Source organism: Orcinus orca, chromosome 20 (assembly GCF_937001465.1).
Source record: "Orcinus orca chromosome 20, mOrcOrc1.1, whole genome shotgun sequence".
Classification (NCBI taxonomy): domain Eukaryota; kingdom Metazoa; phylum Chordata; class Mammalia; order Artiodactyla; family Delphinidae; genus Orcinus; species Orcinus orca.
Genome location: NC_064578.1, coordinates 4788293 through 4802436, shown reverse-complemented (window position 1 = coordinate 4802436; position 14144 = coordinate 4788293). Strand labels below are relative to the sequence as shown.

At 52.9% G+C, this 14144-nt stretch overlaps 1 protein-coding gene across 4 annotated transcripts in view; it reads right to left on the bottom strand.

The window, feature by feature from the left end:
* SLC38A8 (solute carrier family 38 member 8) overlaps positions 1–13711 on the bottom strand; it is a 38245-nt gene extending 24534 nt beyond the window's left edge. For 3 of the 4 annotated variants that reach the window (XM_004280095.3, XM_049704069.1, XM_049704070.1), the window contains exons 1-4: positions 9251–13711; positions 8764–8939; positions 8177–8367; positions 3623–3821 (exon numbers count right to left, since the gene is read on the bottom strand). In XM_004280095.3, coding sequence (XP_004280143.1) covers positions 3623–3821; positions 8177–8365 — 388 coding nt within the window. In that variant the 5' untranslated portion in view covers positions 8366–8367; positions 8764–8939; positions 9251–13711. The remainder of the gene's footprint in view (positions 1–3622; positions 3822–8176; positions 8368–8763; positions 8940–9250) is intronic. The other variant, XM_033406403.2, reaches the window with a different exon arrangement.
* Between the last annotated feature and the right edge of the window lie 433 nt (positions 13712–14144).

Genomic DNA, 14144 nt, shown 5'->3' with positions numbered 1-14144 from the left:
AATCTAACCTTACACCTAAAGGAACTAGAGAAAGAAGAACAAACAAAACCCAAAGTTATCAGAAGGAAAGAAATCATAAAGATTAGAGCAGAAATAAATGAGAGAGAAACAAAGAAACCAAGCAAGGATCAATAAAACTAAAAGCTGGTTCTTTGAGAAGATAAACAAAATTGATAAACCATTAGCCAAACTCATCAAGAAAAAGAGGGAGAGGACTCAAATCAATAAAATTAGAAATGAAAAAGGAGAAGTAAAAACAGACATTGCAGAAATACAAAGCATTCTAAGAGACTACTACACGCAACTCTATGCCAATAAAATGGACAACCTGGAAGAAATGGACAAACTCTTAGAAAGGTATAACCTTCCAAGACTAAAGCAGGAAGAAATAGAAAATATGAACAGACCAATCACAAGTCATGAAATTGAAACTGTGATTAAAAATCTTCCAACAAACAAAACTCCAGGACCGGATGGCTTCACAGGTGAATTCTATCAAACATTTAGAGAAGAGCTAACACCCATCCTTCTCAAACTCTTCCAAAAATTGCAGAGGAAGCAACACTCCTAAACTCATTCTATGAGGCCACCATCACCCTGATACCAAAACCAGACAAAGATACTACCAAAAAAGGAAATTGCAGACCAGTATCACTAATGAATATAGATGCAAAAATCCTCAACAAAATACTAGCAAACAGAATTCAACAACACATTAAAGGGATCATACACCATGATCAAGTGGGATTTATCCCAGGGATGCAAGGATTCTTCAATATATGCAAATCAATCAATGTGATACACCATATTAACAAATTAAAGAACAAAAACCATATGATCATCTCAATAGATGCAGAAAAAGCTTCTGACAAAATTCAACACCCATTTATTATAAAAACTCTCCAGAAAGTGGGCATAAAGGGAACCTACCTCAACATAATAAAGTCCATATATGACAAACTCACAGCAAACATCATTCTCGATGGTGGAAAACTGAAACCACTTCCCCTAAGATCAGGAACAAGACAAGGATGTCCACTCTCACCACTATTATTCAATATAGTTTTGGAAGTCCTAGCCACGGCAATCAGAGAAGAAAGAAATAAAAGGAATACAAATTGGAAAAGAAGAAGTAAAACTGTCACTGTGTGCAGATGACATGATACTATACATAGAGAATCCTAAAGATGCCACCAGAAAACTACTAGAGCTAATCAATGAATTTGGTAAAGTAGCAGGATACAAAATTAATGCACAGAAATCTCTTGCATTCCTGTACACTATTGATGAAAAATCTGAAAGAGAAATTAAGGAAACACTCCCATTTACCACTGCAACAAAAAGAATAAAATACCTAGGAATAAACCTACCTAGGGAGACCAAAGACCTATATGCAGAAAACTATAAGACACTGATGAAAGAAATTAAAGATGATACCAACAGATGGAGAGATATACCATGTTCTTGAATTGGAAGAATCAATATTGTGAAAATGACTATACTACCCAAAGCAATCTGCAGATTCAATGCAATCCCTATCAAATTACCAATGGCATTTTTTTTTTTTTTTACAGCACTAGAACAAAAAATATTAAAATTTGTATGGAGACACAAAAGACCCCGAATAGCCAAAGCAGTCTTCAGGGAAAAAAGCGAAGCTGGAGGAATCAGGCTCCCTGACTTCAGACTATACTACAAAGCTACTGTACTCAAGACAATATGGTACTGGCACAAAAACAGAAATATAGATCAGTGGAACAGGATAGAAAGCCCAAAGATAAACCCACGCACCTATGGTCAACTAATCTATGACAAAGGAGGCAAGGATATAAAATGGAGAAAAGACAGTCTCTTCAATAAGTGGTGTTGGGAAAACTGGACAGCTACATGTAAAAGAATGAAATTAGAACACTCCCTAACACCATACACAAAAATAAACTCAAAAAGGATTCGAGACCTAAATGTAAGACCAGACACTGTAAAACTCGTAGAGGAAAACATAGGAAGAACACTCTTTGACATAAATCACAGCAAGATCTTTTTTGATCCACCCCCTAGAGTAATGGAAATAAAAACAAAAATAAACAAATGGGACCTAATGAAACTTAAAAGCTTTTGCAAAGCAAACTACAAACAAGACGAAAAGACAACCCTCAGAATGGGAAAAAATATTTGCAAACGAATCAACGGTCAAAGGATTAATCTCCAAAATATATAAACAGCTCATGCAGCTCAATATTAAAAAAAACAAACAACCCAATCAAAAAATGGGCAGAAGACCTAAACAGACTTTCTCCAAAGAAGACATACAGATGGCCAAAAAACACATGAAAAGCTGTTCAACATTGCTAATTATTAGAGAAATGCAAATCAAAACTACAATGACGTATCATCTCACACAGGTTAGAATGTGCATCATCAGAAAATCTACAAACAACAAATGCTGGAGAGGGTGTGGAGAAAAGGGAACACTCTTGCACTGTTGGTGGGAATGTAAATTGATACAGCCACTATGGAGAACAGTATGGAGGATCCTTAAAAAACTAAAAATAGAATTACCATATGACCCAGCAATCCCACTACTGGGCGTATACCCACAGAAAACCGTAATTGAAAAAGACACATGCACCCCAATGTTTATTGCAGCACTATTCACAATAGCCAGGTCATGGAAGGAACCTAAATGCCCATCGACAGATGAATGGATAAAGAAGATGTGGCACATATATACAATGGAGTATTACTCAGCCATAAAAAGGAACGAAATTGGGTCATACGTAGGGACGTGGAGGGATGTAGAGTCTGTCATACAGAGTGAAGTAAGTCAGAAAGAGAAAAACTAATATATTAACGCATATATGTGGAACCTAGAAAAAGGGTACAGATGAACCAGTTTGCAGGGCAGACATTGAGACAGACAGACAGATGAAGAGAACAAACGTATGGACACCATGGGGGGAAAGTGGTAGGGGTGGGGGTGGGGGTGTGATGAATTGGGAGATTGGGATTGACATGTATACACTGATGTTTATAAAATTGATGACTAATAAGAACCTGCTGTATAAAAAAATTTTTTAAAAGAAGAAACCAAAAAGGCAACTAGAAAACTCCCAAATAATTGGAAATTGAATCACACAATTCTAAACATCCCATGAGTCAGATAGAAAATCATAGCAAAAACTAGCAAAGGATTGAATGGATTAAAAGTGAAATCAGAACATATCAAAATCGGTAAGACGCAGCCAAAGAGGTGCTTAGAGGGAAATTGTTAGTGGGGGGACTAGAGGCCAAGGGAGCATGGGGCTGAGCGTCTTTGACATCCCCAAATTCAAGGTGTTGCCGGTTCTCTCACAGGGGTGTCTTTGCAGTTGGGGCCGCCTCCCCGTCTGTAGAATGAGTCCCCCCTGGATCCCCAGCACAGCTCCCTCCAGCTCCTTGACTCTCACTGTGGTGGTAATTGCTAACCCTGCACCTCCCTTCGCCACGACGTTAGGAGCTGGCAGTGGTCTCGGCCTCTGCTGCCTGCCAAGGGCCCGTGCCAACGTCCTGCTCATCCACCAGGAGCTCGGGAGATGCGAGCTCCACACCCGGGGTCACCCCTGACTCCAGGGCAGGTACTTACACTTCTCCAGCTGGTCCCCGATCACCCTGAGGAAGGCCACGGAGATCATGAGCAGGTTGACGATGAAGCAGGCCTCACACAGCTTCCTGATGGTGGGGCCACACAGCCCTCCGACCACGCCCTGGTAGGTGGCCTGGCCACTGACGGAGGCGGCATAGCCCAGGATGACCAGCCCACTGATCAGGAAGACCAAGGAGACCTGCAGAACAGGACCATGGGGCCAGGTGTGCCCACAACCGCCCCCCAGGATGCTGATACCACTCCCTCCGGGTCTCACCTGCAGAGGCCACGGCTGCCTACAGCCTAGGGCCTCTACCTGACAAGCGACCAGCCCCCTCCCTTGAAACCAGAGCTGCAAAGCAGGTGGATTCTAGAGGCCGCACTGGCTCTACGTCTGTGAATCTGGGGTTCCCACCACTCCACACCAGTTGGACAAATGAGGCATCAGAAACTCAGAGCTTAAATTACTTTCCTAAGATCACATGCGTTGCAGGTGAAGAGCCATAAAGCATGATGGTTAGGAAGCAGGCATACTTGGGTTCAATTCCAACTCTGCCACTCACCTGCTCTGTGGCATGAGGCCCACCATCAACCTCTGTTTTCCCATCTGTGAAATGGGGATGATACCATCTACCTTACTGGAGAGTTGTGCCAGCTCAGTGCCTGGCACGTGGTAACTGCTCAAGAAATGATGGTCATTCTTATTCTCCAGACTCCCTCTCCAGTGCTCTGTTGGAATTTTTTCCAACACTGAAAAATTTTCAAACATCTAGGAAAGTTGGAAGCATTTTACAATGAACGCCCTGTACCCACTACCTAGATTCTACTAGGAGCAGATCGCTGTGCTTATTTGATCACATCTCTACCGTGCGTCCACGTGTCCATCTAAACTTGGGGGTACGTTTCAAGGCAAGTTGTGGATATTAATTAGCATACTTCCCCCTAAAGATTTGGGCGTGCGTATCGTTAATTAGAGCTCAATGTGTGTTTACAGTCCCTCTCGTAAGATAAAATTTACACACAGTGAAATGCACAGTCTTAAGTGTATATCAGTATATCATTGGAAGGGGTATAACCAACATACAAGTGCATCCTAAACTCCTACCAAGACACAAAATGTTACCACGTCCCCGAAGTTCCCTCCTGTCCCTTCCCAGTCACTTTCTGTCCCCGTGCCCAGAAAAAAACCACTAATATTTTTCTGCTTTTAGCCATTTTCTTATCTGCCTTTCCACTGAGTGGTAACGTTTGTGAGGGCCACCCCTATCGGGCACATCGGTAAAGTTTATTCCTGTTTTTGCCAAGTGCTATTTCACTGTGTGGATAGAAGCACAATTGGTTGATCCAATCCCCGGTTGCCAGACATCTGGGTTGTTCTTTGTGTTTGGCTACTATGAATGAAGAGCTGAGCATTCTAGAATAAGTCATTCTGAGGACCCACGTTTCCTTCTCCTGGACACACACCGAGGAGTGGAATTCCTGGGTGTCAGGGTAGACGTGTGTTCGACTCTAGCAATTTCTTACAAACTGCTTTCCAAATCATCTGCGCCACTCGACAACCCCCCCGCCGCCCCCCCACCCCCGCCTCAACTGATGCATTTGAGACCCACTTGCCCCACGTAGTTAAATGTTTTTGAGCCTCTCCAGGATGGACGCCTACCTGTCCCTAAGCTGGACCTGGTCTCCACGGCCAAACGCCCCTCCCACACTTCTATGGAGGAGAACAATGCAGGAGCTGTGAGGTACTCAGCTAAGAAGCCCGGGGAGAGCCAGCACGGCCGTCTTCACACACAGTTCGTGCCCCTGAACAGCAGACGCGTTCTTACGCCAGCAGCCACAACTAGGGCTGCTGAAGGGAACATCAAACTGGACCGCCTGAGAGAAACTTGAAAGTTCAGAGCCAGGAGGAACATGCATGCTCCCTCCAGCCCCTCGACCTCTGCCCGTGCCGGTTCCTCTGCTTGGAACACCACCCTCCCCGCCTCCACCACCGTCCCTCACCTGGGGAACTCCTACTCTCCCCCCCTCCTCTCCAAGGTCACCTCCTCCAGGAAGCCTCCCCACACTTCACCCCCGAGGTGGGCTCAACCCTCCGCTTCTGGCAGAACCACACCTTTCGTGGGCCCACTTTTTTCCCCATGGTGGGTGGAATCCCCCAGAAGGTTTGTCTACATCCTCATCTCCAGAACCTGTGAAAGGGACTTACTGGCAGTCATCTTAGCAGATGCAAATAATGAACATGTAATTAAATGAAAAGGGTCTTTGCAGGTGAAATTAAGGATCTTGAGATGAGGTCATTCTGGATAAGCCAAGCGGGCCTTAAATCCAACAAGTGTCCTAATAAGAGACAGAAGAGGAGGAGACACAGAGAAAGCTGTGTGGCGATGGGGCAGAGACTGGAGCGACATGGCCACAAGCCAAGGAACGTCTGGAGCCCCCAGGAGCTGGAGAGGCGGGAAGGACCCTGCCGACACATTAGTTCGGACTTGCAGTCTCCAAGACTGGGAGAGAATACACTTCTGTTGTTTTACGCTGCCCAGGTTGTGATCCTTGGGTCCAGGGGCCTGAGGCCACAGCCTCACAACAGTGCATACAGCGTGAGGATCTCTGTCTCGCTCATCCACCAGACTCTAAGCTCCATGGAGACTGGGATCGTGTCTTTTTTGCTTACCGTTTAGCCCCAGAAAAGCACCCAGAACACAGCAGGTGCTTCGTAGGTATTTGGGGATGAAAGGAAGGGAAGGGGGGTGGGGGGTCAGGCTGAGCCTCTGCCAGTGAAGGTACGTCTCTGCTAACGCAGTGAGCTGTCCACGCAGGAGTAGCTGACCCTCGAGACGGTCCCTGAGGCTCTTAGCAGCCAGTGAGCAAAGAGCCCTCACAGCCCCTGGCCAGGCGCGCCTCTCTTTGGAGCCGAGGAGGGTCCAAGCTCATTAATTTCATTAACCCTCCGGTGCTCATGGGGCCATTAGAGACCTAAAACCTCACACCACTGACCTCCCAGTGGCAGGCATCTTTAAACATTCCTCCCGTCCAAGGGGAGGCCTTGTACCTGGGGACAGGGCAGAAGTCTCACTGGCTAAGAGGAGGGGAGAGTCAGGAAATGATGGGGGAGTTGCTAAGTACCAGCCTGACTTCTCCCCTTGTCGGGAGTTTCCACTTATTCATATTTGGGGTCCCCTCTCCTGAAGGCTGGCTGCCTGCCCAAGACGGGATCTTTAGACCATCCTGTGCAAAGGGCAAGCCACCCCAGCAGCATCTCTGTTACCCGGGAGCCTGTCAGAGATGCACGATCTCAGGTCCACCCAAACCTGGGCAGTCGGCATCCGTACTCCCGAAAGGTGCCAGGAGACCCCGCACGGAGCCTGCGGAGCGGCGCGCCACGTCCCTGCCTCCGCCCTGCCTGGCGTCCTCGGACTGGTCCGTCTGTGCCTGACCACGGACCCCCATGCGGGCCCCATCCGCTCTATCGCTGACCCTTTGCGGCTGGAGGTCGGGCTCCCTGTTCCGGAAGCGCGGCCTTTCTGCCGCACACATCCAAACACCGCTCTGTTGCCCGTCACGTGCGCCTGGACAAGCTGGGGCTCAGCGCCGCCTTGGCGGGGGCCTCTCTGCCCCCCTCCCGCTCCCACGGATGTCATCCCACCCGTCACGCTGCCCACCATCTGACACTGTGTCATTCGACTTCTTGAATCTTGTCCGAGTTCCCTGTTAGAACAAGCTTCACAAGGACGGAGACCACAGTGTCTCAGCCACCCGGCGCCAGACAGGCGCTCAGCCAGCATGGGGGTGGCACGGGTTACACCAGACACTACACAGGGCAGCATGTGGCAGCTTCCAGAAGGACAAGAAAGGCCCCGTGGGCCCACCAATGGGGCCATTATCAGCCAGCTGCCAGAAAAAAGCACTCGAGATGATGCCCGTCAAAGAGCTTACCACGAAATGCCTGATTCCTATCAGCTCAAGGAAAAGATTGCTAATAACATGAAGCTGTGCTAATCAGCAGCTCTTTCCCGCTGAGGATGGTCGGGCCCTGGAACTTTCTGGGAAGGGAGAGAGTTCAGAATCCACACGCAGCCAGCAGAACTGGCCAAACACCGCTGACACCGTGCAGGTTGCAGGCGTCACGGCGGCCTCAGTCCTGACCTGCCCACGAGATTTGGGCTTTCACTGGGGAGCCGAGACCGGGAGGCAAGAGAAGTCAATCCGTGGCTCGGAGACAGCGCCTCCCCAGCTGAAAGGCCAGGTTCATTGGCTACAGGTGCTGAGCACTCCGCAGGGACCCAGCGCGCCTCTACCTCCCCCCCTCCCCACACCCCGCCTGGCTGCGAGGCCCTCAGCCGCCTAGAGGATGCTCTCGGCCCCGGGTCTACAGGGGGATTCCCTCCTCCCTTCGTGAGCTGAGCGGGATGGAAAAGCAAAAGCCACAGGAGTAATTTCGGAGACAGGCAGCTCTGCAAAAGCAACACCCAGGGCTCTAGCTGGAAAAATAAAATTAAGCTCCTACCTGCCCCCGGAGACCCGCCCCCCGCCTCAAAATGCTCCCCATGGGCTTACCAGCTCCGCTAGGAAAGCGGGGGCCACCCCACCCGCCTTGTGGAAGGCCCACGGGAAGCTGAGCAGGCCGGCACCCAGCGCGGACTTCAGGAGAATGAAGACAGCACCCAGTGAGGACAGACTGGGGCGGGTGGCCGTGGGGACCGGCTTTTCCGAAAGGCCTCTGTCTCCTGGGGTCTGTCCCTCCATGGCTAGAAGCAGCAGAGGGGCAGAGAGAGGGGGTGGTCCCGGCACTGTCTTCCCAGTTCACGGCACCCTTCTCCAGCTGGGATGCGTCTCTCCTCGATCCAGCCAGAGCCAGGACGCCTGTCCCAACCACCCCAGCCTCTGTACCCCTCTTCCCGAGCATCTGCTCCCCCCTTTCCAAAGCGTTATGCAACCACCTGCCCCCTAGCTTCCCGTCCTCACGCCTTTCCCTTCAACCAACGCTGCCCCCGCAACTTCCAACCTTGTTTATGGGCACTCTTGCCCTCCCACCCCCTTTGTGTTCCAAATCCCCAACTCCTTCCTCCCCATGGCTGTTCTCACCCACCCCCCGCCTCCTGGCCAACTTCCACAGCGAAGGGGCTCCAGCCCCTGGTCCTTACCACCAAGTCCAATCTTCAAGGCGACAGACAGTCCTGGGCCATCAGGGACGGGGACTCGGGCTCACTTCAGAGGACCCAGAGGGGTGGGAGGAAGGCTCTAGCTCCACCGGGGTGGGCAAATGCGTCATGAATTATGGGAGCCCTAGAGAGCACGTGCTGGGGTCACGTCCCCGAACCTAGGAGGACACGGACAAGAGGTCGAGGCCATCCGTCCCAAGAACTCGTAGCTTCTGAGACCTCTGGCCTGAGCACAGGCGTCTTAAGACTCCCGGGGGCGGGGCCTTCCCGGCCGCCCCGAGGGTTAGAGGGAGCTCAGCTGGGAGAAATCAGGGAGGCTGCACCAATCTCACCATCTCCAACGCCTCCTCCCGGGATGCCTCCCAGGCCCCCTACCCTCCTCTGTCACCTGCTAGGGGGGCCAGCCCAGTTTCCCATCTGCAGAAGGGGGTCCGTGTGCCCTCCTGGTGGGGGGGTGCTGTGGACTCACGCATGCAAAGGCTCTGGAGAGGCGCCCCAGGCAGACGAGCACTGGAATCATCTGGGGTCTTGTTAACAGGCAGGTGCTGATTCGTCCCACCTGGGGTGGAGCCCAGACTCCACGTTTCTCGCGAGCTCTGCGGAGGTGGGTGCTGCCGGTCCCTGGACCACACTTTGAGTAGAGACTACCTCTCCGACCCGATACAGTCGGCTAGGACGGCAGAATACTGGAAACAGTCCCAACCCGGAAAACACAGCCCCGTGAAGGTCGGATCTTGAATTCAGAGGTGAACCTGTTTATTCCTGGCGCCCAGGCTCAAATCCCCCCGAGAGCACGTTAAAACACCGAGTGTGGGATCCATCACCAGCGTTTCTGACTCAGGGGGTCCGGGGCCCCTTCCTGAGAACTGCTGCTGTAAGTTAAACATGTTCAACGCCTCCCCCAATCAATCAGTCCTTCTCCGTCGAGATCAGCACCAAAGGCTTTGCTTGTATGGTCTCAAGCCCCCGACCGTGCCACCTCCCTGCAGCGGCTCCGTTTATACTTTGGGGGCTCTGCTCCATCTGCTGAGTGGCCAGCCTGTCCACGGGCTCCGGGAGAAAGGGAGCCCGGAGCTGGACGGCGTCGTGGGCTGCAGTTCTGCTGCGACCACGTGAGCGGTGCTCACCGTGACCCAGGCCTTGCAGCAAGCGCTCCCCGCGTCCTCACTCTGAATCCCGAGGGCTGTCACCGCGGTCTGTAGAGCGCAGGGCTCCCACGGGTGGGGCAAGAGGCTCAAAACGTGAGCGCTGGCCAGGGGCCAGGTCCGGAAATCAGCCCCGAGCGCGTGTCATCTCAAAGCCAGCAGTGTCACGCTGGCTCCTGCACCCGCCCGGACCCTGATGGTGCCCGGATGGGAGCGGACACGTAAGGGACGGAATGAATGGGTGAGCAGACGGCAGGATGTGAGGGGCTGGGGCGCACCCCTCCGGAATTCACATGGCTCTCTCCCCCCACATCCACCCCGAGGCAGTGAGAAAGGAGATCAAGGGCTCTCAGGGCGGCCTGGCTTTGTACTCCTTAATCTCGGCTCTGGGCGCCCGGGGCACACCCCTGTCCTGCCTGGGTCCCTCATTAGCTGCCCATTAATGTGCATGACTTAGAAATTGGCCACTGGGCTGTGAAATTCCACTCAATGGGGGAAACTTCTTAATTCTGAGGGGCTTTGATTTGCACTCTACCCAGTCTCAGGGCTGTGTGACCTTTCCCGGGGAGGAGAGGTGCCTGTGGGGCCCCATCTGTGTGGGTGGGCAGCCCTGGTGGCACACGGGGCTCAGCCCAGCGCCCCGCACACGGCCCCGTGTCGCCCCCCATGGGAGCACCCGTCAAGGGATGTTCCAGACTCCCTCCTTTCCGTCGCCACAGAGTACTGGTCACCTGACAGGTTGGGAACTTCAGGGAGAAAGTGACCTCAGCTCATTTCCGCAAACCTTTGTCTCACCCTTTAGAAAGTTCTGGAAGACAGACCGGGGCAGGGGTCGGGGGGGTGGGATGCTCTCAGCAACCAGAGTGCCTAGGACTGAGATCCAGGCCTCACTGCGGTCCCCTGCGAAATGGTGGTAACAGCCCCTGTCTACCCTGCAGGGCCCTTAGGAGGACCCAGTGAGAAGAGGGTTGCTGTTGTTGAAATACACAGGGAGCAAATCCCATGACCTGTACATGTCTGTGTTTCTACCTCCGCCGGCCTCTGAGCTTCTAGGACAATGCTCTGAACCTGGGCTGCACAACACCCGAGGGACCCTTCAAAGTGCCGGCGCCAGGCCCACCCTCAGAGCTTCGGATGAAGCTGGTCTGGACTGGCCGGGCACCCGGTTTTCCATAACGCTCCCCAAGAGGTGTTCACGTGCCGTGTGGAGGAGGAGGGCAGCCCTGTGCGCCTGGGCTCATGGCCCCTGCTCAGCCGCAGCTCTGTGCCCCGGCTCGGCCCTCAGAAGCAAGGGAGCGCGCATGTGACTGGGAGGGCGGGCAAGTGCGCAAACCTCAAGCCCGCCTCGGCGGAGGCCGGGGCCTCGGGGCATCTGTGGGATCAGGAGGGAAGAGGTCTGAGGCCTGCGCAGCCTGGGCAGGGAGGGGAGGCGCGCAAAGGTGACGGGGAGAAGGCACGGGAACCCGGAAGCACGCAGCAGAGGACGGCGCTGGCTACCGCCTGCTGAGACGGGGTGGAGCCCCAACAAGGGCTTGACGAATGAAACTAGCTGGCACTCCTGACAGTATTTTCTTGTTTCTAGTTTCATATTTTGATCCCAATAAGCAAATACCACCTGTGGGCCAGCTGTCAAGGCAGCCACAGGCCCAAGACTGTTAACTGAACCTGCAAGATATTCCCTCAGGGGGTGCACAGAATGACACACGTGGTTACCATTTAGAATTTTTAGGGCTTTTGCCTAGGACAAGGTCAAGCAGGGACTGCTTCGTCTTCAGCTTTGTGCCCTGGCTTGGCCCTCAAAAGGCGGCTTAATAAATGAAAGGTGGAGTGAACCAGACGCTGCAGGAATAAAGCCTCAGGCCTGCAGATACAGGAGCTCGTGGACCTTTCAGGGCGACAGTTAACCTCTGCGGGGAACAGGCGCCAGCGCAGGGGCAGGAACCCAGTGCGGTTGGTGGGCAGACTGGCGGCTCCCAAAGATGTCCTCACCCTCGTCCCAGAACTTACGGCTGTGTCACCTGGCCAAAGGGACTCTGCAGATGAGAGCAAGTGCAGACCTTGAGACGGGGCGAGTATCCTGGGTGGTCTCAGTGAACCCTAATCACCATCACAGCGCCCGAGAACAGGGACACAGCAGGGTCAGAGGGCAGAGACGTGCGGACAGAAGCAGAGGGTGGAGTGGTGTGCACTGCAGGTAGCGGAGGGGCCCCCCGGCCAAGGGATGCGGGCGGCTCCAGAAGCTGGAGAAGGCCTGGGAATCAGTTCTCGCCTGGAGCCTCCGGAGGGAACCAGCCCTGAGTTTAGCCCCACGAGACTGATTTTGGACTTCCAACCTCCAGAGCTGCAGGGCATAAATGTGCTGTTTCAGGCCACTGCTTCCTGGTAACTGGTTATAGTGGCAGCAGGAAACGGACACACCCAGCATCCTGAGTGCTGGTGGTCGGGCACCTCTGAGAGGCTGGAGGCCCATGGCGTCCCCACCCCCCGACCCCCAAGCTCAACAGCAGGGGTCTTTTCCCAGCCGCAGAGCAGAGGCCTCCAGGTGACACACAGCCCAAGGGCACAGGCCTTGCTGTCCCCTCCCTCTTTTTGAAGGGCTGGTGCCCTGAGTCATGATCCGGAGTCCCACTCTGGGTGAAGGAAAAGAAAACTGCACCTTGGGTTGGAAAGTGAAAGGGAGCATCTTCACACAGTCTTAACGTTGACCCTCCTCCACCCACTGTATCCAAAGGAAGAGGCCCCCGGGAGGCATCAGCGGCCAGACTGGAGGCTGAGTCGCAGGGCAGCGGGTGGGCTGGATCCTGGTCACCTGGATCCAGGTCACCTGGATCCTGACCCCCAGATCCATGCTGACGTGTGGTCTGGGGGGCCGGAGAGCCTCTCCCCATCTCCGAGCCGGGGGCTCCCACCTGGCCTGTTCACAAGAATCCTCTGGGGAGATCTGTGGGGGGGTTTGCTGGTAAAATTACATGAAATTCACCATTTTAGCCCAAGTGTACAGTTCAGTGGCATTTCATGCACTCATAATGCTGTGCACTGTCCCCACTGCTTAGTTCCAGAACATTTTCAACAGCCCAGCACGTCCCCACCAGCAGGCACGCCCCATCCTCCCGTCCCCCAGCCCGAAGCAGCACTAACTGCCTCCTGTCTCTGGATTTGCCTGTTCGGGACGTTTCACCCAGATGGAACCCTACGCTATGAGTGTAATGTTTGCGAGGCGCCTCCACGCTGCAGCGTGCTCAGAGCTCGGCTCCCTTAGGGCTGACCAGTATCCCACTGTCCGATGGTCCTGCTGCTGTCGTCCATTCATCCATTTGATGGGCACTTGGGTAGCTTCCACCTTTTGGCTACTGTGACTCACGCGGCTATGAACTTTCACGTACAAGTTTTTGTTTGAACACCTGTTTTCAATTCCTCTGGGTCTACGCCTAGGAGTGGAATAGCGGGGTTGTATGGTCATTCTGTTTACCTTGGGGAGCTTCTAAAACAGATTTCTAGGCTCTTCCCAAGGAGCATATGATTTAGTTAAGTCTACAGCAAGGCCCAGGAATCTATGTTTACGACACTCGCCTGCACTGCCCTCATGTTACCAGCAAATTAAACCAACATTCTGCGTGTTAATATCCTCTTAACAGCACCACCGTTAAAAAAAAAAAAAAATCAAAAGATTTTTTTCTCTGAAAACTTCTACTTTACATATGAGTCCTTAACTCACTTCATTTTCTAGCCAGTGAACCTAAGTATCACCCCCATTATTACCAGCAAGTGGGCATCCTTCCCGCCATAAGGAAAGGAGAAGCACCCCCATTATTACCAGCAAGCGGGCATCCTTCCCGCCATAAGGAAAGGGGAAGCAGTCTGGCACCGGGGGCTCAGAGCTCAGGCCCAGGCCAGACCTGGGCTGGAATGCTGGTCCCATCTCGGTTTTCTCATCTGAGAAATGGTGGTGAGAGCATCACGGGACCGCTGAGACCCCCAGATCCCACAGCGCACGCAGACTTTGCCAACACCAGGCCAGCGGTGTGCCTAGCAGAGGTAGCACGGTTGTTCCAGGGCAGGTTCACCGAGCACAGACCTGTTCTGGTGGGAGGTCCTCAGGGTCCTCGTGCCCAGGCACCGGAGGGCTAAGTGCATGTGCAGGGAAGACCCTAGCTAGGCCCATCTGCCGACACAGGGCGGGGCTAAGGGTGGGCAGCTGCAGGTGTCCTGCTGCCCTTA